At 39.3% G+C, this 25,236-nt stretch overlaps 1 protein-coding gene across 1 annotated transcript in view; it reads right to left on the bottom strand.

Moving 5' to 3' along the window:
* Positions 1-23,864, bottom strand: part of RPRD1B (regulation of nuclear pre-mRNA domain containing 1B) — a 31,594-nt gene extending 7,730 nt beyond the window's left edge. Inside the window, exons 1-5 of the mRNA XM_008575560.1 lie at positions 23,333-23,864; positions 18,450-18,579; positions 9,959-10,092; positions 2,384-2,496; positions 934-1,060 (exon numbers count right to left, since the gene is read on the bottom strand). Coding sequence (XP_008573782.1) covers positions 934-1,060; positions 2,384-2,496; positions 9,959-10,092; positions 18,450-18,579; positions 23,333-23,483 — 655 coding nt within the window. The 5' untranslated portion in view covers positions 23,484-23,864. The remainder of the gene's footprint in view (positions 1-933; positions 1,061-2,383; positions 2,497-9,958; positions 10,093-18,449; positions 18,580-23,332) is intronic.
* Between the last annotated feature and the right edge of the window lie 1,372 nt (positions 23,865-25,236).

Below are 25,236 nucleotides of genomic sequence, written 5' to 3'. Positions count from 1 at the left end.
CTCAATCATCTTCTGCCCCCACATTCCTGCTTTGTTTTTCTTCTTGGCATTTTACCCCTGGATGGGACAGCAACGGCATCTTCTACACAGTGGGCCTCAAATACATGTTGAATGAAGGAAATATTTCATGAGTGACCTTGATTTCCTTTAGATGGATATGGAAGAATTAAAGAAGCAGCCAAGTCAGTGGAACGGAGGGGGGAAAGGGTGGCCTTTGGAAGAGACTGGAAGAAAGGTCCGAGGCTTTGTAATGAGAAGAACATAGGCTTTGCAGCCTAGGTTTGAGACCTAAGATCCAATACTGGTGTGACATTGTGCAAGACACCTAACCTCTCAAAGCCTCAATTCCCTGCTATGCAACGTGGGGACATACCTGGCACAGAGCATACTCTACAAAGATTAGTTCATGCTTTATTCCTTCCTTTCAGAAAGTGGGAATAATGTCAACTGCCCCTCCCTGTTTAACTCGGGGTGATCACCATCAGGGCACAATGACATGACTAACAACACACACCTGGAATTCTTGGTATTAAAGGCACTGTCATCTACAGGGTTTGTCAGTACACAGTGCATAAATCACACAGCCCTGAATCATAAATGTTTCTTCTTTTAGTAAGAGAGTCATGAATTCAATGCCTATCCCTTCCATCCCAGCCCACACAGTTTGTACCGTTTTAAACAGATCTTAGAGTGCCACAGATTGTGACATGTCAGCATTTCTGCAATCATTCCTAGAATCAACTATTCAAGGTTTTGACTATTTCAAGAGCTTCTTTGTTCAGCATGTGAGTTGTGTTGGCAAATCCCAAGATGGCAGAGTACCCAGTACTACACAGAAAGTGTATACTTGCAGACATAGGCATATCCTAGGGCTTAATGCACTACAGATATGTCCCTCTTTCCTCATCTTTCACCCAAACTCTACCTTCTCACCTGTTATTTTTTCCAAGAGAGAAACATCTTGAACTTCCTGGGGCAGAGAAGCAATTTTCTGTCGGACAGTAGCATCCCCTGAAGCAGCATTTTCCAGATCCTGCAAAGCTTTGATTAGTTCCTCAGTCTGTAAAATGAAAATGCAAACAATACTATTCATTAAAACATAAGTGGTTTAAAGAAAATTAGCTGGAGTTAAATGAGGTGGAGGCAAATTCTAAAAATGGTCATTCCTGACATAAAAGTTCTTAGTCCCACAGTTTATGTGGAAGTCAATAACATGGATTCTAAGACAATGTACAAAATTAATTTTTCTAAGTTCATGACAAGACATGAATAAAATTTTGCATAATTATTTTTAAAAATTCTATAGGAGTGTGTTTTTGGCAACTTAAGAAAATGGAGTCTGGTTCATGTTGCTTAATTTCAAATGTTGTGTTATTTCCAGTATAGAATAAAGGCATCAGATGTTTCACAATTGTGTGTTGACTGATTAAATGAAATGTACACCACCTTCTTCAATTCTTTCTTGGGTTTGCTAACACAGAATGCTGACAGGTTAACTAGTCCATTATGACCTAAGAGTGGCTGACTCTACAAATGGTTGTTAGATTACCCTAAAAGTTGATAATCCAGGCTGTCCTCTTTAAAGTTTTTAAATGCAAAAACATATGACCTAACACTGCTATCAGGTAACCCAGTCTAATCCAACATTTTTACAGAACACAAATAGACATGTTTCCTATTTACATAGGTTTTTAACACACCCATGTGAAATAAAGTAAGCAGTTTTAGACAAAATAACAGGAGGCAGTAAGACCCACAGAAAAAAGTATGAACTCTGAAGTCAGACAGACCTGGATTTAAATTAAGACATCAGGCAAGTTACTTAATCTGTCTCCTTGAGCCTCTGACTTTAAGTAGATAAAATGAACCAATGCAGAGTTTATGATCTAGCTTGCACAAAGGGCTAAATGACACAAACACATGGTTAAAAACTAACTCCCTGTTTTAATATTTAAACAGGCTATAGTGTAGCAAATTTGCTATTGGCACACAGACTGTACCTAGATATTAGTAAGTTATTTACTATAAAACAACCATGCTATATTGGCGAAAAGCCACGGCAGAAGATTTTTTAATATCTTTGTAACATTTACCCCTTTCACAAAAATCTATTTTTTAAGACTATTTTTTATTTCGAGGAGTAAAAAAAACCAAACCCATGTACTTTATAAAACATAAACCCATCCTGGAGTCATGGCATGTAAGGACAAAGCCAAGCCCACTGCATGGCAAGCTTCACTGGGTGGGATCTTGCACCCTATGACCCCAGAGCTGCCCTCTGGCAATTCCATACTATGGGTCGCCAGCGCCATCTTGTGGCCATAATCATCAACTAGAGGTCTCTTCTAGCCGCTCTCCCTAGAATCTGGGTGTGGAGACATACCAAGAGGGGTCCTGCAGAAGGATCTTGGGGAGAGTAGCTGCCAGGGTAGTCGTCATCCTCCTCCTCTTGTATTTGCTGAAAAGTTCGCTTCAGAGATTTCTTTTCTTCTGTTGCTACAGAAAAGAAAAAAATTTGAGTCACATGTCCTGCACTGGTAAGGGTCAAATGCTATGCACAATGGGCTACATGTAAAAACAGTGCAGAAGGGGTATATGTTTTCCAGAGATGGCTTTATGACAGTTATAACAAATTGGCTGTAGTTCCCCAGATTACTAAAAACAGTCAAAAAAATCTTGGTCTGTCATCTCAGATCAACCCTGGAAAAATACTATCAAAAACAAGCATCTAAAAGTAAACCTTACCAAACTATCACATTTAATTAAAAACTTCATTATCTTAAAAAAATAAATTAAAAGAAGTAAAATGGTAAGAAACCCAAACAATATAATGAAGCAAGCCAATGTGATCAAGGGTTTATAGAGAACATATTGTGTATAAAATGAGATATTTTATGCTTTCCAAGGATCACTTCAGAAAATAAATAGGAGAGAGAAATTCATCAATAAAACTGCGTCAAAAATTCTCTACACAAATACCCTTTAAACTACTTCTTAAAAACAAAACACAGCAAATTTTACCTTAAAATCAGAAATAACAATTACTGAGAAATGATTGATACTACAGAGAGAAATTACTTACGTTACCATTTTAGAATTAACCACTTTTGAGGCTGACAGGTTACATCTTTTATCTGTACTGTATGCTTTTACGTTGTTATGATAGATGTGTTAATTCCAAAATCATTCCTTTTGCATCAAATTGGACAATACAAAATAAACGCCAAACAACTGTGGAGAATAAATCTAAATGATAAATTCTGGTTTAGAAAGTAAAGAAATATGGCACACCTAACATGTGCCAAGAATTGCAATGGTTCCTTTACATTTAATCTTCCAACAATTCTAAGATGTAGTATTTTCTTTTTACAGGTGAGAAAACAAAGGCCCAAGGAGTTTAAATAATGCAGCTTAGGTATGGCTCCAAAACCGGTGCTGTTTCTACTGTGCTTAAATTACTTAGCACCACACAAGTACCTTCTCATCTGTCAAAAAAGGAGAACAGAAGGCACCTGCCTCAAAACTTTGTGAGTTAGGGGGAGGGAAGAAGACACAACAATTACAATTCTATGAAGTTGATATGACAAGCAAACAGAAAGGACACTGTTGGGAGGGAGGGGGGAGAGAAAAGAGGGAGGGAGATTTCAGTGATTGGCCACAATAATCAACCACATTGTATATTGACAAAATAAAATAAAATTTAAAAAAAAAAAAAAAACTTTGTGAGTTAATAGATAACTCACATAGAATATACATATTTTTTTGCTTAAACGTTTTCTTCTGGAACCAAGCATTTAATTCCTGTTCTCTACTTTACACATTAACTGACCAAACTATGTGGAAGCCAAGTTGATATCACGGGTTTTATTCTTTCTTATATTTTTCTGTTCTACTGAAAAAAGAAACAGCAACATTTGCAATACAGGCAGTCCTCACTTTGAACAATTTTATTATGCACAGATTTGTTACCACGGCTTAGTTAAATGACACCAGTCCCCCCAACAACATGGTTCAAACAACATGGTTCAGTTACCGTGGCGTAGTAACTGAGTAATTACATAAAGAAAAAATTTCACTATTAACTTCAGCCCCCAAATCATGATCAGTGACTAATAACATCAGTTCTTCAAAGTCTGTCAGTGATTGATCATTGCACATCCATTACTCAGTTCACACAAGGACAGCAGAGTGTGTAGCTGTCCTGCCTCCTTGTCTACCAGTGATAAAATTCACATGACATTTTATTGAAATGAATAATCGAAATAGGGAACTGTCCACAAAGATGAAAGTTCAGTAAAGAACTAGAACTAAAGCTAATGCTGGAACTGAAATGTGAATGGCACACAAATGGAGTTATAGAAGAAAGAGCTGGCTGTGGCATGCTGCCACTGCCACCTTTATGGAGACTCTATCTCCACAGCCAGAAGAACTGGTAAAGGCCAACTTATCCACACAAATGAAGAAAGTGATGGAATGTCCTGCAGGAAGAGATGCTGACAAAAACCTTCATACTAAAGGAAATCTGAGAGATATTTTACAAATTGACAACAAAGTATAAAATGTTGGAAAATGATCCTAACTTAAAAAGAAATATGACAATTCGCTAAGGCAGAGAAAAGACACTTGCTCTGTCATAAGTTATACCAGAAGGTGACAAGCACTGTTCAAACCACTCTTGATAAGTTTGTTACAAAGAAAACACACTTTAGTTCTTAATGTGTCTAATTTTTTAAGTTACAGAATACTAAATAACTATTAGTTTTACTATCTTTTTGTTTCCCTGTACATTTGTAATCAACAGTGAGTTTTTAACTCTTTGAGAAAAAAAATTTTTAAAGTCAAAGAACAATTGCAGTTTTTCCCACTGATTAAGATCGCTTTGCATGGTTTCAGACTCCTGCCCTACCCTGCAAAGCAAGGACTGCTGTATTTTTTAAACAGAAAATCTATTAGGATATAATATATACATATGAAATATTTAACAGTACTTTGCTAGTTGCTGCCTAATTAATGTGTGATGTGTCATATGACTCACATAGACATAGCCACTACAACATCAAAGTGGCCATGTGTAAGGAGTGCCCATTAGAACATAAACACAAAATAAAAAATTTAATATTGTTTGGTTTGTTTCCATGCACCTATAAGAATGCTCAATAAATTATTGTTAAATACACTAAATAAGGTAGGAAAAAATGATAAAACTTGAAATCCTTCAGTTTTCAAACTCTCATGCAGAAATTATTATACATAGAAACCAAACTCACTACCTCAGGACACTTAGAATTACTAAATTTTGGCACTGGAAGGCCTTAGCTTGACCTATGCCTTTGCTTTTCCCAACTCATTTTCACAGGAATATCAGGGCTCACAAGTTGTGCTTTGTTCATAGTCAGAAAGCTCGTTAGTCTATATCTGGGTCCTACAAGCCCAAAATTCCTCATCTGGAGTTTTTCGCACCACTTCATGCTGCCACTAACTCACAGCATTACAGGACTCAAATCAAACTAATAAAAATAATTTTAGGGCCATTTATGTCCTTTGCCATCCTGACGGAACAGAGTGTAACAGGACGTGTTAATCACTATCATCCTACTTTTCCAGTTTTCTCCTATTTTCACTTGGAGAAACTACTGGTGTTCCAAACCTAGGATTTCTGGAATGAATCACTCATCATTTCCCCTTTAGGGGTCCCCATTCCCTGAGCTACCTAGTTCTATTATGAACACTTCCACTGGCCCCATGTTCCAAGTACAAAGCCTTGGAGACTACCGAATCTATTCCAAAGTCCCAACTTCTAGCAGATTCCATATCTCTGAGAGAGATCTTAAATATCTCCTCTCTCTGCTCCTTCCCACACATAACCTCTTAGAAGCAATCTGCCCTTTATCATGCTTGTCCACACCACTGTCCCAGCTGGTCTCCCTGCCTCTAGTTGCCCCTTTTCCAGCTTACACTATATTGTATTATTAAATTCATCTTCCTAAAGCTGAGCTCTCACTCTGCTACGTCTCTATGCAAAAACCTGGAATGGCCCCTAGTGATTTCACAGTTTCTTCCTAAGTTCAAAGCCTGTTGGTAGTAGTGGCAATACCGTCTTACACTCCCTCTAACTCCCACAGCACTTGGGCCACTCTTTAAAGCACTTGGCCTTGCTACTTTGTATGGCTGCGGTAAGTCTTCCCCTTCAACAGACACATTAAGTGTCTTATTCTTCCACATTCCTACAACACTTTTCTAAAAGGGTTGAGACTGGAATTTGAAACTTCTTGAAGGCAGAGGAGTCAAAGAGACCTTTGAAAGCGCTAGGGCTATGCCAGAATGACTATCATTGCTACAAAGTTAGCAGTTATGATGCCCAGTATTCACAATCCAATCAGCCATTAAAAATACCCTAGGAAATCTATTAGTTCCATTCCTACATCTGAATTTGAGATAAGCTTCCACTATCAATTCAGCTTCTGCCCATGGTATTTATTTACTCTCCCTTTTTTACTCACTCAACCACTCTTTACAGGCAGGGCAAACACTATGGCTGGCCAACACTCTTCTAGCCTCATACTGTGCACCTTCTATTCTATCCTCTAACTTGTCCCTATCTCTCAGGGGGCCTTGTACTCAGCTAACCTGCAAGTAATCCTGGTTACCTAAGGGTTTATGTAGCATGACTCTAAAGACCTGATTGTAGTAGAATTTCAGACACTATGGCAGACTATGAAACAAATCTTAAGGCAAAAAGCTGGCCTGAAGGCTCTGAAATCACATTACAAAATGCAGCCATTTCCCTGTAAAGCTGGGTTTTCTAAAGGATCCACTTGAAATGTTCTAGGATTAAAAACAAACAAACAAAAAACACAGATTTTATATTACTTTTATAATGAGAAAAGAATAAGGAAATACTGTTTGTCACAGTTCCCTCATTCTTGTTCCCTCCCCGCAAAATACAGGACATTACACTTTACTTTTGGGAAAAAGGGAGCCTGCAACTAATAAGGAGCTAACACTTGAGGAACGGTTCTAAAAGCATTTTATTCTGTCTCACTGAATTGAGTGGCCAAGGCCAGACCTGAATGCGGGAAAGCTGGGCCTAGACTTCATGCTCTTAACGACCAGGCTCTCCAGCTTTGCACAAAACCTGAGAGAGTGAAAATACTAAAAGTCTCCTCCTACTTTTGCGACTGGTTCATATATAGAAACCAGATTACTAGATATTAGAACTGAAAGGGGCAAATTGAAAATCCTGTTATCGCCCCACTGGTAACATCTTACCTGCATTATCTCAAGTAATCCTCACCACAACCCGATGAGGTATTACTATTAATAGCTATATTGTACAGTGAGGATCTGAGGCTCAGAGAGGTAAAATGCCGTGCCTAAAGTCACACAGAGCTGGGATTCAAACTCTAATATCTAAATTATGCTAAGATCCAGGCAAGTTGGGTAACCTGCTCATGAATTAACACCATAATTCAATTCTACTGAATCCACGTACTTTCAGGAAAAAGTACGGTGTGAAGAACATCAGCTTTAAAGTCATACAGACCTGGGTTATAATTCTCCACTTATCAATTATATCTCAGGCAAAATTACTATACCTTTCTGAGCCTTAATATCCTCATCTGAATTATGAAAATAATACCAAATCCACAGAGCAGTGTAAGGATCTACAATAAATTAACATGATAAGCAAATAGCGGAGAGGCCAGCACATAACAGGCGCTCAATAAATACTAGCTCCTTTGTATCTTCTTTTCCTTTCTAAATTCTTGTACAACTGAATGATACTACATGATTCATGTGTGACAAGTAAATAATAAAGTTCTACTCAGTCAAGCAACAGCTTGAGTATTTCCAAGAACAGAGAGACAAGTTTAGAACACCTGAGTCTTACACCTGGGGAGAAAGGTATATAAACTCAAGAAATCTCCAGTTCTAACAGAATTCCTAAGCTCATGTGTTTTCCAATGTTATAAGAACTGTCAAAGTTCCACAGGAAAATCTTTATTTCAAAGGTAAACTCTATGAAGTTGCCTGAGGACAAAGAATTACCCATGAATCAGAGCTGAAATATAAAAGGACTATTCAAATTTGGAAATAAACTTCTGGAGAACCCTTCAATATTTTGAAAGGATTGTGGTAAAATATCCTGATAACTCAGGTCCAGAGAATTCAGTGAGAAGACAGAGTGAGTTAGTAAGGACTAATAAACGTATTGGAACCTTCTGATACATGTTTTCATCTTTACAGAATAGAGAAAGAAAAATTAACTTTAAATCAGCATTATCCTACACATAGCGGAATACTGCCTCTGTTACTGTTAATGTCTGTCTAGACTCTCAAGAAAATCAGAAACCCAAGAGAGCTATTTCCAATACTACCATTGCCACAAATTCCCCAATTTGTCTGCCTGCTCCCTAAATGCAGAACCGTCTTACAGCTCTCTTGCTCTTTCCAATGGCATCTAGCATAGCTTTTTACTCAAAGCACATGTCTAGCAAATGCTTGTTGAATTGAAATTCAACATTAGCTTCAAACATCTTTCAGAGCTCTACTTGCCCAAAGGTGTTTTAAAAATCCACAGTTTACCAACGAACTCTAAGGCAGAATAGGGAAAAGAATACTGATAATTCTCCAAAGCTGTATAGAATACTTCCAAAGGATACAATACAAACACTACTGGAATCCAAAGTAGGAAATATTTTGCTTTTCAGAAGCTATCACAAGAGTGACCATAAAATTATTTTCTATCAACTTTAAATAAAACAATAACCTGCAGTCTGAAGGCACTTATGTCATTCTTAGAAATCTCTAACCTTTAGAAAGTTACAGTTTTATGCATTGTAAAATGTATATAACTTTAAACCTGGAAGAGATCATGAAGGGTACACAATAAAGGTTGCTGAATGGATGATATCACCATGTATGCTACTCACAGTTAGGTTCTATAGCAGAGTCATGTACGAAGTACCAGAGAACAAGGAGGGAATGGCTACATGTGCCCAGAAAAGCAAGGGAAGATGTCAGAATGAGGGCAGCATTCTTGGAGAATGAGTTCACCACACAGTGAAAGGGGCAGAATGACATCCCAAGCAGAGGTAACAGCACATGCAAAGGAAGGGGTGCCAACAGAGCACCCAGAGGGAAAACTGGGTAATTCTGCATGGCTAAAGAAGATGGTGTATGTGAGGGAATGGCAGGAGAAGATTCTGGAAAAGGAGGCTAGTTCAGATTAGAAAGGCTCTTTAATACTATTAGTACTTGGACTTGATCCTCCAGGCAATGAGTATGTATGTATGCAGTTAGATCAGGTCTGTAGCTTAGAAACATGTCATGCCAACTAGAATAAAACTGCAACCAGAAGCCAAATAACCAAATAACATTTGATCTTACTCTTTAAAGAAAAAAATAACACAAACTCTTACGAAGGACTTGGTAAAATTCACACAAGCACATAAATACTTTCTGAAGACTACCTGTCCTATGTTCAGCAAAGACCAAAATCAATTTTAGACAGCAAACTGAAAACCACAAGAGTATGTTCCAAAACCACATGAACCAAGTTCTAAAAATGGTAAGGGACTTATTTAAGATCCTATGGTAGTTAATGACAGGGTTAGGACAAAATCTTAATCCAGGGTATTTCCTAGTTTCATCACAACTCTAAACAACTTTGTCGATCCTTTCCCTTGTGCAAGGAAAGTCTCTGAAAGTCAGAAGAGAGTCAAGGAGAATGAATAAAGAGCAAAAGTTAGGGTGTGAGAGGATGAACATCATGAACACTAGAACTGAGCTTACACGCTGCAAGCACTACATAAATTCTCACCATCATTCATGATCATCTCTCTCTGAAGAATCATAAAATCGCTGGTGGTTCACAGCAACCCCCACTGCAGCTTTTCATATGTGATTCGAAAGCAGGCAAAGACCAAGAGCTGTAAACATGTGGTGATGTTTCTACCTTTGGGAGGAGGGCTCTTGGAGTCCTCCATAGACAGCTTCAGCTGCTGTATGAACTCGCCGCCATACACACTTCTTTCTTGCCAGATGTTCAGCAATCTTTCTAAAGGTTTTTTACATCCTTCATCTGCCTCTCTGCCCAGAAAAGATGAAAAGATATATATAAGCTTAGGATTTTTTATTTTTAATTAGGACAGATCCAATAAAACAGCAACAACAACAACAAAAACCTCACTAAATGATTTACATATTTAAAAACAGAAGGAAGAATAAGGTACATATTGTGATAGTTTGACCAAAATTTGACCCAAAACTATATTCTTTCTGTGGTGAATGGGGAAGAGAGAGGGATCATGTCATAGAAGTAATCTGTATCTTTTTTCCCCTTTGAAAGAAGGGGCAATAGGGCAAAAAAGCCAATGGCTGATTTTTACAGACGGAGAATTACCAAAAATTGATCATATCAATCATGATAGCTTGCTTTTTGAAAGACATTAACAGAAATGCAGTGCCAAACATTCTGCTGGAAATTATAGTGGGCCAAAATTTTTAGGACAGAAAAAATGATTTAAAAAGCACAAGTGTTTAAAATGGGAAAACAATTCACTATAACTCACCAATGCTAATACACCAACACCTCTACATGTATAAAAAGAATCATACACACATATATGCCAAGACTGATCTCAACTTTAACTACCTCATAATTATTTCAATTCTGGATGAAGTATGTATTCTATGTTCACACAAGTGATGTAATCAACAATATTAGAACACACTGAAAATAATGTAGTTGTTTATCATTTATATCTAAAAGAAGTTAGATAATTTTTTTCCTGACATATTACAATTACATTCTTGGAAAAGAATATTTTTCAATGAGATGACTATAACTAGCACCCAGGGTGAATGAGCTGCCTACCAAAAAATGTCAGACAACAAGTACAAGAGTGAGGTAAGATTTTATGAAAGAAAAACTAATTCACTCACCACCCACGTGTTACTGCAAACTGTTCTGTTTGTGAGATTGCAACCCTCAGTGTCGCGCCCGTACCGGACCGGGACCGGCAACGGGATCGCAACCCTCGGTGTTGCGCCCACACCTCGCTCAGCCAGTGAGCAGCCAGTCTGTATGTGGGATCCGAACCCTCAGCAGGAGTGCCACCGCGCCCCCAAGCGGCGCACTGTAGCAGTGCGCCACCGGGCCGGCCCTAGATGTCAATAATCTTACACTGAGAAACTTTAAACAAGAAGGGATACCTTGACTTCTTAGCATCTAAGTCAAATATCTTTAATAGGAACTTTAAGAAGAAACCATACCAAATTCAACTGAGATGGGAATTCTATCCATCCCCAACCCTGACAGCACTTTTCTAAAGCATATGTTAACACTCAAGCTGAGGTGGTTTCAGTCTAGCCCAGTCAAATTGTATTACTTATGAATTAATAGTGGCAAATTTCACTGAATTGGGGTCAAAGGACTAAATCAGGGTACACACAAATTAATTCTTTTTTTTTTGTTAAACTTTTTTATTTTTCAAGTCAGAGGTGAGAGTTTGGAAAAAAGGGAAACATTTCTACAACTAAGTTTATCATGTAAAGCTTAAAAATATGACCTAATTATTTGATATTTGTGATAAAACTTATTCTACTTTCAAAATATATGCAGAAATGAGTTACTTCACACCTCTTTTGCCACTATCAACCTGATACGAGCCACTGTCATCTCTTACCTGGATTACTACAACAGCCTCATTACAGGTCTCCCCACTTCTACCCTTGTCCTCCTACAATCTATTCGAGTTTTAAAAATGTAATTCTAGCTGTTGTGTTAAGGCAGATCATGTCATTCCTTTGTTCGAAACTTCCAGTGTTTCTTCCCATTCTCCCTCAGAATACAAGTGCAAGTCCTTATAAAGCCTTCAAGGCTTTCTTAACCCAGCCCATTATTTCTCTGGCCTCATCTCCTGCCCAATCCACTCTTCCCATCCCTCCCTCCTGCCACAACAGCTACCCTGGCACAGACTCAGGGCCTTAGCACTTAAAGTTTGTTTTGCCCAGAACCACATTTCCCCAGATGAGCCATAAGGCTCATTCCCTCTCCTCCTTCAGGTGTATGTTTAGTAACACATTCCCTTTTCAGTTAGTCCTTCCCTAATCTCCATGATAAAAACTACAACACCTGCTCCTCCTCAATTTTTCTCTGTACAATTTATCTCCTGATGCACTACATAGTTTACTTGTTGTTTACACTCTTTCTATTTGAATGTAATTTCCACAGGACAGGAATTTGTCTTTCCCCCCACACTGCTATATACCCTAGAAAAAGCTCAATAAATATTTGTCTAACTGTAATCTTTTTTTGAAAAAATTTACATAGGTTTCAGTAGGCCGTACAGATACTTAACTTTCCACAGTCATCTTACTGCATCAAGGTCATTCGTATCAGAAATCAACCAAGCACTCATCCACTCAATCAATGAAAGTGTATGAAACAATGTGCTTGGAATACAAAGAATAAGGCCTAAAGCCTAGGTGCTAAGCTCTAGGGCTTGACCCAATAGCCCCTCAGTCCTCCTTAGCCTCATGTTCTTGTGATACCCTACCTGGGGCTCGGCATTCCGGCAACACTCAACCATGTGTATTCCTACTCAGAACTTGTTCCCTCTTGTGGCTGTGCCTTTGTTCATGCTACCTTCTCTCATTTGAATAGATCCCTCAAAATGGAACAAGGCGAAGAGAAAGCAAAAGTTGTGAGTAATTCAGGTAGCTGAAGTATACAGGGTGTGTGTGGAAACAGCAGAAGAATCTGGAAAGATAGAGTGGAATTAGATTACAGAGGGTCCTGAATGCCACATTAGACATGGGGCCTGCAGGCAACAAGAAGTTTCTGAGGTGATCAAATGTATGGTTTAGAAAAATAAAGTCATTATAACTAATACAACCAAACTGCAATTAATCTACTTAACTAATTAATGGGCTGGTACTTTTAACATGAAATCTGTTCTCTACAGAGTCTCTGTTCACTTAGAAGGAAGAGAAATCAATCATGAGAACAAATTCTTATCAAGGATCTATATAAAAGGGTGAGGGTGGGAAGGGAAAACACCCACCCACCACCCTCCATTCCTGGGGATATGTGGAACTTAATTAAGACTAAGACAGATTTTGAGTATATTTTCAGCCATATCACTATACAGCAGAATCTGATTCTCAAACCTATTATAACCACAAAACATTTCAAAAGGCATTCACTACTAAAGGCTAGAGCCAAAAAAGGGGCTCTAGTTTAATTAGTGAATGTAATTAACCAGGATAGGTTATTTCCTTGAGCATTATAATAAATCAAGGTTTTGCTAGATAAGTTTCAAAGTTACAGATAAAATATTCAAGAGATGTTTTTACTGATGAGGCTTTGAAGTAAGTAGCTCCAATAAGCTGGAAGTCACTTTAGCACCTGGAATCAGATACAACTAAAGCACCAAGCAGTTCCATAAGAGAAGGAGCTATCTTTTCAGGATGCTCTAACTCCGTTCTAAATTGAGAAATCTTGGGCCGGCCCGTGGCTCACTTGGGAGAGTGTGGTGCTGATAAATTGAGAAATCTTTAAGAGAAAAAAGACTAAAAAAATCTTTGCCACCAATTTATGAATAAACTGAAAGATGATAAATAATACCTGCACAACTTAATATTATGTTGAATACACTGGGTATTTTAATTCTAATTATAAATTCAATCACTGCTCACTTTTCTAATACAGATGGCTGCTGCTTGAAGTGTCAGCTCTATACCTGAGGCCTTGCCACACCAGCCTTGGGGGCCTTTCTTCCTCTGAAGTTCTATGGCGCTTCCCTGCTACAATTGCTGTAATTTGTGCATTTCTCATCGTATTCCATGCACAGCAGGCCTATGGTAAGCCTACTAAGAGCAGGAATTCTTTCCAGGTAGTCCCAGCACTTCCAATAGCACCTCACATAAAGCTCAAACAGAAATGTTCCTTTGCAACTGTTCAGGTAAGAATTAACATAGAAAGCCAGCAGCTGCTACCTTTACAAAGTCCTGCTGACAAGGCTGGCCCTTGGCTGGCATCTGAAAATTTGGGATTTCAGAAGTGTTCACACCATTTTCCAACTCATAAGGGTGGTTTACTGTGCCTAAACTGTTTGTGTAAATATGGTTCATAATGAGCACCTGCTTTCTTTCTGGGAACCTGGAATTTTGGCAGAGGGTACCTACGTGACCAATCCCAATAAAAACTCAGGGCACTGTCTCTAACAAGCTTCCCTGGTAGATTACACTTCACACTGTTGTCACAATTCAATGCTGGAGGAATTAAGTATGTCTGTGTGTGACTCCACCGGGGAGAGGACTCTTAGAAGCTTACACCTGGAATCCTCCAGGATTCCATACACCTTTTCCCTTTGCTGATTTTTCTTCGTATTCCTTGGCTGTAATAAATCACAACTGCAAGTATGACTATATGAAAAGGCCTGTGAGACCTCCTAGGGGTCACCAAACCTGAGATAGAAGCTTACACCTGGAATCCTCCAGGATTCCATACACCTTTTCCCTTTGCTGATTTTTCTTTGTATTCCTTGGCTATAATAAATCACAACTGCAAGTATGACTATATGAAAAGGCCTGTGAGACCTCCTAGGGGTCACCAAACCTGAGATTGGTCTTGGGGACCCATAACATAACAATAAACTAATATCATGTGTATGATGGTAACTCCCAAATTTACTTCTATAGAAATTAATTCTTTACTGAGCTAAAGACTATTTTATCCATCTGCCTATCTGGTATCACACCATGGAATATCTATAAGCCATTTCAAACTTAACATGGCTAAAACAAAACTCTTGATTTCCTCCACCAAACCTTTTCCCCAATCTTCAGTTCAGTAAACAACATCATCAGCCACCCACTTAGGTAAAAAACATAGAAATCATCTTTGATTTCTCTTTTCCCTCACTACCAGCTCCTGCTCAATTCCTATAAATCCTATCAGTTTTACATGGGGAGGGGGGGAAGATCCATACACAAAGTAAGTGGAAGTCATTATTACCTTTTCACTGCTTCTGAGTCCTAGCCAATGTCACCTCTACCATTTCTTTACTACAGCAATATCCTCCAAATTCGTGTCCTGCCCCTACCTTGGCCTTTATAATCCATTCTTCACACCAAGCCATTTTTAAAGAGGGATGTTTTAAAAATGTATGTTAAAATATATTATTCCCCTGCTTAAAACTCCTCATTAACATCTGATCAGAATAAAATCCTAACTCTCTCCCAAGACTCACAGGGCATATGTGACTGCTACCAGTCTATCTCTCTAATCTTATCTGGATACCACTTTTCTCTCTGTTCACTACGTTCTAACCACACTGGCCTTCATTCTGTTTTTCTTAACCTGCCAACATTATTTCTACCTTGAGTTCTTCTTACTAGCTGTTCCTACTTCGCATGATTACCTCAAATACCATTTTCTCAGACCTTCCTTAACCATACTGCCTAGAAGAGATCCCACTTTAGAACATCATTCTGTCTTATTATGTCCATATTATTACTCTCTGAAAGTATCTTGTTCATTTAATTGTCCTTGCCTGCCTTGTTCACTGCTGCTCCCTTAGTAATTGGCACATAGAAGACACTCAAACAGATGTTGAATGGAAAATGACATACACACTATCTCCAAACTGAGAAGAAAACAAAAAGGCACTTGCGTGGAAAACAAGTTTGCAGTCTGGTTAATTAAATTGCTATTCAAATCAAATTTACCCTAAGAACTTGGCAGCTTTCTCTGATTTGACAGGTTTTTTTTTTTTGTTTGTCTTAGGGATAGGGGATTATCATAAAGATATTCTTAATCAATTTGATCAATATTAATGGATCAACTATCTGGAAACTATCTGGCCATGGAAAAAAGCACACACAGAGCACATATCAGGCTACTCTTACTGTTGATAAGGTGCATCAAGATTGAAGTAGAGTTGGTGGACTTTCTGTTCAACAATGAAAGGGGTGGGGGGACAGGAGCTTAGAAACATGGGTATCTTGAATATAGTACCCAAACAAGACCTCAAGAGAACTAGAAGAATGCAAACAGAAAATAATTAGAGCTTTTTTATATTGAAAAAGACCAGGTTTATTTTCCCCATACTACCAGGGAATGCACCAAGCCATTTTCATAGTGTCTCCTGGATAGGTTTTAAGATGTTCCCAAGTAGAAAAGGAATTTTTAATACTGGTGTTACCCAACCCCCTTCTTCCAATCCTTTCTACTTAACCTTTTCTGGTTTGGGGGCAGCTAAAGATTATTGATCAATTTTTAAATAAAAGTGTATGTATTATCTCTACAGGAAATTATTTCAGCCAATTCCCGAGACCAAACTTTTCCCCAATGAGTTAATGTTAATTAACTCATTCAACAAATATTTACTGAATCCCTACTCTGTGCCAGAACAGACCATGAAGTTGCCCAGCTCTCGGGACACCATTTAGATCAAGACTATATTTGAGGATACTTCACAAAGTTCATGGAAAGATTTGTATTGTTTTAATTCAATTTTTCCATGAACTTTTTTTTTTTTTTTTTTTTTGTGGCTGGTAAGGGGATCGTAACCCCTCGCTCGGTGTTGTCTGTACCACGCTCAGCCAGTGAGCACATTGGCCATCCCTATATAGGATCTGAACCCGCAGCCTTGGCACTCCCAGCACCGCACTCGCCTGAATGAGCCACGGGGCCAGCCCTTTCCATGAACTTTCTGATATACCCTCATAAATGGCATTCCCTAAAGCTATGTAACCCAGCACCTCTGTGCCAGACACTTAACTAGGTGCTTGGAAATCAGCAAAGAACAAAAAAAATGGTCTTCTCCTTCATGGAGCTTATAATCTAATACAGCCAGCCCTCTGTATCCATGGGTTTTGTATGAGTGGATTCGACCAACCAAGGATCAAAACTATTTAGGAAAAAAAAGTGCTTGTACTGAACATGTACAGAATTTTTTCCTTGCCATTATTCCCTAAACAATACAGTATAACAACTATTTATACAAAATTTGCATTGTATTAGGTATTATAAATAATCTAGAGATAATTCAAAGTATACAGGAAGATGTGTAGGTTATATGCAAATACTACACCATTTTATAAAAAGAACATGAGCATCCTGGAAACAATCCCTTACTGAGGGACAACTGTATAGTCCAATTAATGAGCAAAGAATGTGGGTCAGGCATTATACTATGTACTTTTCAACATACTGTCTTACTTCAGCTTCGTAACAACGCTAGTGAGATAGGTGATGTCATTCCCTTTAACCAATAGGAATCTTGGGCTCAAAAAATTAAGTAACACATCCAAGGTCACTCAGACAGTGATGGGCATAGCCACACCCAACATCTAAGAAAGTGAACTAAATTTCACCAAAACAAGAAAATCCCTGTCTCTAACTTCAGATACCTACTCTAGTAGTCTGTTCTAAGCTTACTTTCTGTTATGTGGATTCAGTAGTTTTTTCAAGTTCACATATTCAGCTACTTCAGTGTCCATATTCATCAAAAGAAGAGCCAGCTACATAGTTGCCAAACAAAAACCTTTTTCCATCTCTATAAAGCTAGATGTCATTTCTTTCTTTTGGATTTCTAGTTTTATTCCTTCAAACTTTTCAAATCCTTCTAGGAATGTTAAATTTAATTTCACATTTAAAGTCTTTCACTTACACTTTAGGCCCTAGAACAATTTTTATTCAATCCACTAGTCTCCTTTTCGCCCTTCCCAATTTCCTCCCGCAAAGATCTGTTTATTTTTATGTTTACTTATAAACATAATATCCTACTGAAAACAGCTCCTCCTGGGCACCTAACTTGTTCCTATAGAAAGCTTTTGCTTTAAAATGAAGAATAATGATTCATAAACTTTTAATCGAAAGTCTGCTTTCTATTAAATTAGCTGTGTGTTCTGTGTTCCAGTCCTCTCTACCATAAAACACAATAGTAGCAGACAACACAACCAGAGCAAACACCTACTTTCCACACTAATAATAATTATTTTTGCAGTTACAGTAATGACTACTATGTGTAGCAAACTAGACATCTAGAAATCCAGAAGGAAGAAAGTAAAAAAGAAGGCATAAGCAATTAATTTCTTGCTACTAAGGTTATGTTACTAAAAGGTTCCCTTATACTATTTACCTTTGTTTCTTCACCATAAACTATTGAGACAACTCAGCCAAACCAAGGAAAATGCCATACTCAAGAAATAAATTCAATAAGTGAATAAATCTGGGGAAAAAGATGTGTTTCAAGTGCTAGACTGAATCTCTTTAATGCATCAAAATGTTTACATGTTTGAGATAGGGCCCAGCAAAGCATAAAACCACAATTTGGCCTACGTTTACAAAAGCTATTAAAGAAAAGGAAAGAACAAAAAGGTGGAAAAGGTAATGCACTTAAAAACAAAACAAAACAAAAAAACAGACAACATACCTGGCAACGTGAGAAAAAGCATCCACAAGGACAGATTCAAATTCTCTAGTGAATTCAGGTCCTTTTCTTTTACTGTTTTGGATGACATCATTTGCTAGGTACAGAAAAGTAAGCTTTCTATTTGACTTGGCTGAAAAAAAGAAAAGACAGAAATTTCACTTACACCAAAGAAATTCTCATTTCACAATTTTTTGGTCCTAAGCTACTCCTAAATAACATTAAGACAAGCTTTATCAACTTGAAGTCAAGCAGATATGTTTAAAAAACAACTCAAGGAACTCCTGAAGGTCTCTAACACAACAGGTTTGGGAATACAATTTTGAAAAAGAACAAAAAATGGCCATCTTCATTTCTGTGTTATTTTAACAAGGAAATTAATCAACAGCAAAAATGAAGATAATCCAAAGAAAATTCCTAAAGAATAAGCAATCAACATTAATATTAAAACCAAGGCTTTCATTTATTCTCTTGCAAAGATGAACATTTCTAACTCACTCTTAATTATAAAATATTCCATAAGGAAAGACTGAGTTAACTTTCAATTTTAAAGTACATTCTTGTAATTTATGCTCCTAAACTGAGAATTTCTCTCTGATACTCAGTAACCATAATTGGTCAGTGATATCTACTCTACAATCCAGAGGAATTTCTAGATAAACCAATGGATATGTACCTCAAATACAAATATATATTAACACTACATTATTATTGAAAATTTACACATCTGAAATCTGGATATGCAAAATTATGACTCCCACAAAACCCATAATTCTTTTCTCTTATACATATGAAATGTAGTATTTTCTATTACTCAATATGGTACTATATATTAAATCATAAAAACCTCGTGCAATATGTCTGAGTTACAGTTGTTTGGGGGAACATTACTGAATGTCCTGGCTTCTATGCACATAACTTCTCAACCGTAAAGTTACATCACTACCATTGTTGGTCCCAGTTTTCTTTTTCTAATGCTAAAGTACCTGAAAAACTCAAGCAAGCTCTGTGTCAACCTTTATACACCCAAATAACTAGTCCTTGCTCCGTTTCTCTCAGAAACCACTTCTGTTTCTTTTGAAATGCACACAGCACGTGTAAGTTCTGACACAGCAGGCATAAGATATGACATTTTAAAATGTAGCTACAGGAGAATAACCCAAGTTAAAAACAAGATTTTTAGAGCACATTATAGTTTAAACTGCTCTTAAAATGCTCATAAAATTAAATATGGATATCTTGAATTGTATTAACCTCCTGGTAATAACCTAGTTTAGATGGCCAACTGATAAGAACATTGAAAACCTGGAGCTGTCTTTAATCGTTCAAATTATTATTCAAAAGCAGAACAAAAGTGTCAATAGTTACAATATCCTACTTTGCTACCAAGGTGTGATTATGGCAAAAGTCTTTTTTCCAAGCAAACTTCTGGGAAGCTGCATTAAGTAAAAACTACCAGGCCTATAATGCCATGAAAGTTAGCAGATTCAAAAGTAAAACAGATCTTCAATAAAGAGCACTTGAACACACATACTTATAAAACACACACCCCTCCATTCCAACTCTGGATGACAAGTCACTTGTTCAGATGTCTTTCCAATATGACAAAATAGATCCTTTCACCCTCTACCTATACCTATTCCAAACTGGTCAGACTAGTTGCTGAGCAAAATTTAAATAACTGGCTAATCAAAAATTTTCACTTGTTTGCTTGGTTTTAAGATTTAGAGAAAATCTCAAAATAATTTTGGGAAAAAAGGCCTATTTACCTACATTCAGGCAAAGATACAAAACACCATTAAAAAAATACTCATCTAAGAGCATTTTACACCAAACTATTCCATAAACATGGGAGAAGTTCTATTTAAAACAGAGACGAAAGGGATAAATTAAGAATTATTCCTAGGAAATGAAAATGACAAACCAGGAATAAAAGAAAGAAGTATTTAAGAGAGAAAAAGTAATTTTTGTAAACGTCATATTTTGAAGGCAACTCAGAGACAGTCTTACATCTTAGATATGGAAAATGACTGGACCATAGATAGAAATGTCCACTTTTTTTTTTTTTTTTTTCTTTTGTCTTTTTCCGTGTCCGGCAACGGATCGCAACCCTCAGTGTTGCCCCCGTACCGGACCGAGGACCGGCAACGGGATTGCAACCCTCGGTGTTGCCCCCGCGCCTCGCTCAGCCAGTGAGCGGGAACCGGTCTGTATGTGGGATCCGAACCCTAGACGGGAGCGCCGCCGCGCTTCCCAAGTGGCGCACTAGCGCAGTGCGCCACCGGGCCGGCCAGAAATGTCCACTTTTAAAGACTCAGGGTAGGCTAGAACATAGAGGCCTAATCAATCTGAACATTAGAGCACAAAATCCTTTTCCACTTTAGTGTGGGGGCATTTTAATCCATCATAGGAAGCTGCATCTTGATGCTTGGAAGAGAATCCTCTAGCTCTGCACTGTCCATTATGGTAGCTACTAGCCACTTGTGGCTATTGAACATTTGAACTGTGCCTAATAAAACTTCAGGGCTGAATTTTCAATTGTATTTATTTAAAAGTTAGTTCCTTAATCACACATTTTAAGTGCTCAATAGCCACATGTGGCAAGTGGCTACTCTATCGGACAGCACAGATATAAAACATTGCTATTATCACAGAAAGTTGTATTGGACATTGCTGTTCAGATTCTTTACTCAACCACGAAAATGGTACCAGAGACCACAACTTAACTCCCAAGCTATTTTTAACTGTGTAGCAGGCACCATGCTAAATAACATGGTGTTTGTTACACAGAAACAAGAACGTCCAGTTTCTCCCTCAAAATACAATTCAGTGAAAAAGGCATAACAGTAAGAATGAAGTAAATGCTAAATTGGTGTGATGGGGTGGGAGGGAGTGATTAATGCCAATAAATGAAAGCACTCAGGTTTGGTTGGAGTCAGATGACCACCTTCTATTAAGTACATTGAGGCAATGGTACTTTAAAAAGCACAAGTTTGGGCATCAGACAGCCCTAGGCTCATGTCCTAGCTGTGCGCCCCCAAACAAAGCACTTAATCTATATCTTTACCTTCTCACCTATAAAACGGAGATAATGCCGGACTACTTAAACATAAGGCTCTGTCATATGAGATTAGAGATAAAGGAGCTTCATGAAAGAATGCACTCTCTAAAATATTTTACAATAACTCAAATAGGGTGAGGTGAGGAATCAAGAAGGCTTCACAAAAGTAACATTTGAGATGGACTCTGACCATCTCTGAGATCCTACCCAATAGGATTCTTCAGAGAAGCGATTCCCATTTTTTCCTCAACTCAGCAGATTTTACAATATTTGAATGACATAGTGGGGCACATGAAGGAGGCTCTGGGAGTCCCAGGCTCTACCCTCCAACTGCCCACGGGGATAAGGGGATCACTATCTCAGTACTCCTGGAAGTCTCCTGGAGTTTGGTATATATGCCAGCCTAATGTTGACTAAGCCTCACCAGTTCAAACGCCTTGAAAGTACCACTTAGCCACTTCAGTTTCCACATCTGTAAAACAGGGTGACATCCCCCAACTCATAGATAGTAAAGAACACACATAAAGTCATTTCCTATGGTATAACGGGCCGACTGCACAGAGGGTGTCCAGAACAGCTCTGAGCTTCATTTCTTCAGCCTTCAGTTATGGAACTCATCAAAGTATCAAACAGCAATGTAGGTGCCCATCTTTCCCCACCAGACTATAAGCAACTTGAAAGCAAAAACCATGCATCACATTGAGTAACCAAGAGTCTCATCTCACCATGATTAATGTCTTACTGAATGCCTACGCTGTGCCCAACATCATGTTCAATGTTCACTTGCATTAGCCTGTTTACTCCTCACCATGAGTTACTAAGCCTCAGTTTTTCATCTGCAAAGTTCCCACTTCATACGAGAATTTTAAAAATAACAATGTATACGAAGATACCAGCACTGCACCTAGCACATAATAAAAGGCACAGTAAATATCAGTTACCATCATCTCCATTTTATAGATAAGGAAAGCAAGAGGAAGTCATGTTAAGTTGCCAGGGAGAGTAGGTGGCAAAGTAAGGCTTAAATTCCAGGCAGGTGACAGAGACAAAATGCTACTAAGTGTCCAACCCAGTGTCTGCCAAATATCGGGCTAAGCTCAATGAATGCCTGTCAGACCCTTAGCAGGGCCTGAAATCAATGGCAGTTGCTTGAGGAGCCTGAAAGGGAAGGTCTAGATGGTGTGGTTCTTTAACATCTCTAAAATGGGAGAGACTACCCACTTCACAGGGCTGTTCTGAGAAGTGAGGGCGAGGATATATACAAAGACCTTACTATAGTGACCGGTATGAAGTAAAGGCTTTGTAAGGGGCAATTATCCTTGTCTCCATCTTATAGATGAGAAAACAGAGGCATAAGGAGATGAAGGAACTCGTCCAGTATCATTTAGCTAGTAAGTGGCTGAGCTAGGTATGACTCGATCCAGGCAGTCTGACTCCAGAGCCCACTGGCTCTTACTCCAAATGCTCAGCAAAGGGCCTGGCATGTAACAAACTAGGGCCAGTATCCTCCACCCGGCACTGAATGCAGCCAAAAGAATATGAGTCACAAGTGTCAGGATGAACCTGAGGGGGAAAACGGCTTGATGAACTGGAAGCCTGGACACTTGAGCCCTGGTCCGTGGAACCTCTGACAAGTGCCTTAAACCCTCCGGGGCCTCAGTCTCCATCTGAGAAATGGGATGACATTGTCTCCAACCTCAGATGCGTGATCAGGGGCCCGGGCCTGGAAAGCAAAGCTCAACTAAGAAGCTAGAGCGGTCTGGGGAGTGAGTGGGAGAGAGGACAGCCCGGGGGAGGGTCCAGGGGGTGAGAAGAGAGTGTTTACCTTTGCGGAGCTCGCGGTGCCACACGGAGACAATGGGTCCCGCATGCTTGCGGTGATGGATAAGCCACAGGGACAGTGTCTGCACGCTTTGCTGAGAGTTGCTCAGCTCCGAGAGCTTCTTTTCCAGCGCCGACTCGGAGAAGGAGGACATGGTGGCAGTGAAGCCCAGCAGGGAGCGGCCTGGGCCGCCCACTGCGGCGGGAAGAGTGACGGCACGAGGCCGGGGCCTCACCTGACAGAGTGTGGGACTCTTTACCGACTGACAGGTAGTCAGAGGTGCAAGGAGGGGGAGGGGATGGGTCTCCGCAGTAACAACAGCCCGCGCCGCCGCCACAAGATGGCCACCTGACCTCTCACCCGCCGCGAGAGTGGGGTCAAAGGGCAAGGGCCGGACTAGCTGGGTACCGAGAGGCGTCGGAGCGGCAGAAAAAAGTCCCTTTGGAGGCGGCAGCCTCTCTGAACCTTGTCCACAGAACTTTGAAGGAGGTAGAACGAGGGAAGGAGCCCAGCTCCTCGGCCCCCAGAAGGCGCTTTGACCGCTCGTGCCCGCACGCCGGCGCAGTGAGTCTTAGCGGAACCCTTTCTCCCGCTCCCGCAGAACCTTTCTGGCGCGGTACGGCGCGCTAGTTAGTGCGTCACTTCCGACGGAGCGGATGAGGCGGGAGAGTGAGGGAAAGGCTGGAAGACGAGGTAAGAGTAGAGTGGCGGGAACAAGAGGGAGCCCAGCAGCTAGGAGCCCTTAGAAGGGGATCCTGAGGGGACACTGAGGCTAAGAGATCATGACCTGCGTATAGGAAGGGGGCTTCTTCCCTCATGTAGCAGGACCCAGGCCGCACTTTTTCTTCTTACATGTCCTACCGCTTGACTGCCCCCCCCCCCAACAAAAAAAAGCTTTTTGGTTCTTCCAACCCACCCACGTGTCATTTTCACACCTCCACGCCTTGGCTCTTGTTCTTCCACCGAAGGTGACGCCCTCTTTCTTACCTAGTGAGCTCTTACTCAGCCTCCAGGCTCACACTTTAATGTCCATTTCCGACTTTTAGTCTTTGACAGTGCTTCCATGAAACACATTTGTGTTCTCGGCTCTTAATTGGTTGCTTCCTTCAGGGCATTACATGCTGCCCTTGCCGTCTGAGGGTCCAGTTGACTGTTTCTCAAATTTAAGGGATGTGTTAACTTTGGGGGAAGGGGCAGGGAGAAAGAAACTATCTTACCTTACCAAGTCCGTTGACTTCTTTTGAGAAACACTCTTTGGGACTGTAAACACTGACCCAATTCTTTTTTAAGTTTTACATCCCAGTTATCAAATCAGCAGAAAAAATTTGTCTATCTGCTACAGGGATGGAGACAGGAAGTTAGGTTATTATAGATGTAAAGGAATTTAACATTTTCCTGATCATCATAGAACTTCCTAGTTGTGGGCAGATCCAGTTTAGGAGACATTCTTCCAGCTGATGCCTGTTTTTGTTCTTACTGTGCTGTATTGTAGTTCTTTGTGCTTAGATGTTTTTACCCCTCCATACTAGAATCATCATAATCTTTGCTAACATAGTGAATGATTGCTATGGGCTAGATAGCGTTTTTACATAGTAACTAACTTAATTCTCACAACAAAGCTATGAGGTAGGTATTATATTATCATTGGACAAATGAGGAGACTGAGGCTCAGAGAGGTTAAGTGACCGACCCAAGATCACATAACTAAGATTCAAGGGAAGGGACTGCATCTTAGCCATCTTTTTGACCTAGCCACTGATTCATAGCTGATTAAGTAAATTAATATAAAGTAGGTAAATAGCCTAAAATCACAAAGTCAGTATCTAGTCATAATAATAACTGAGGGGTTTTGAGTCCAAATCTAGACCATTTTTCTGTGTGATGTAACACTATCATATACCGAGCAC

This window comes from Galeopterus variegatus, unplaced genomic scaffold (assembly GCF_000696425.1).
Source record: "Galeopterus variegatus unplaced genomic scaffold, G_variegatus-3.0.2 Scaffold59, whole genome shotgun sequence".
Taxonomy (NCBI): domain Eukaryota; kingdom Metazoa; phylum Chordata; class Mammalia; order Dermoptera; family Cynocephalidae; genus Galeopterus; species Galeopterus variegatus.
This window is presented reverse-complemented; position numbering and strand designations above follow the sequence as displayed.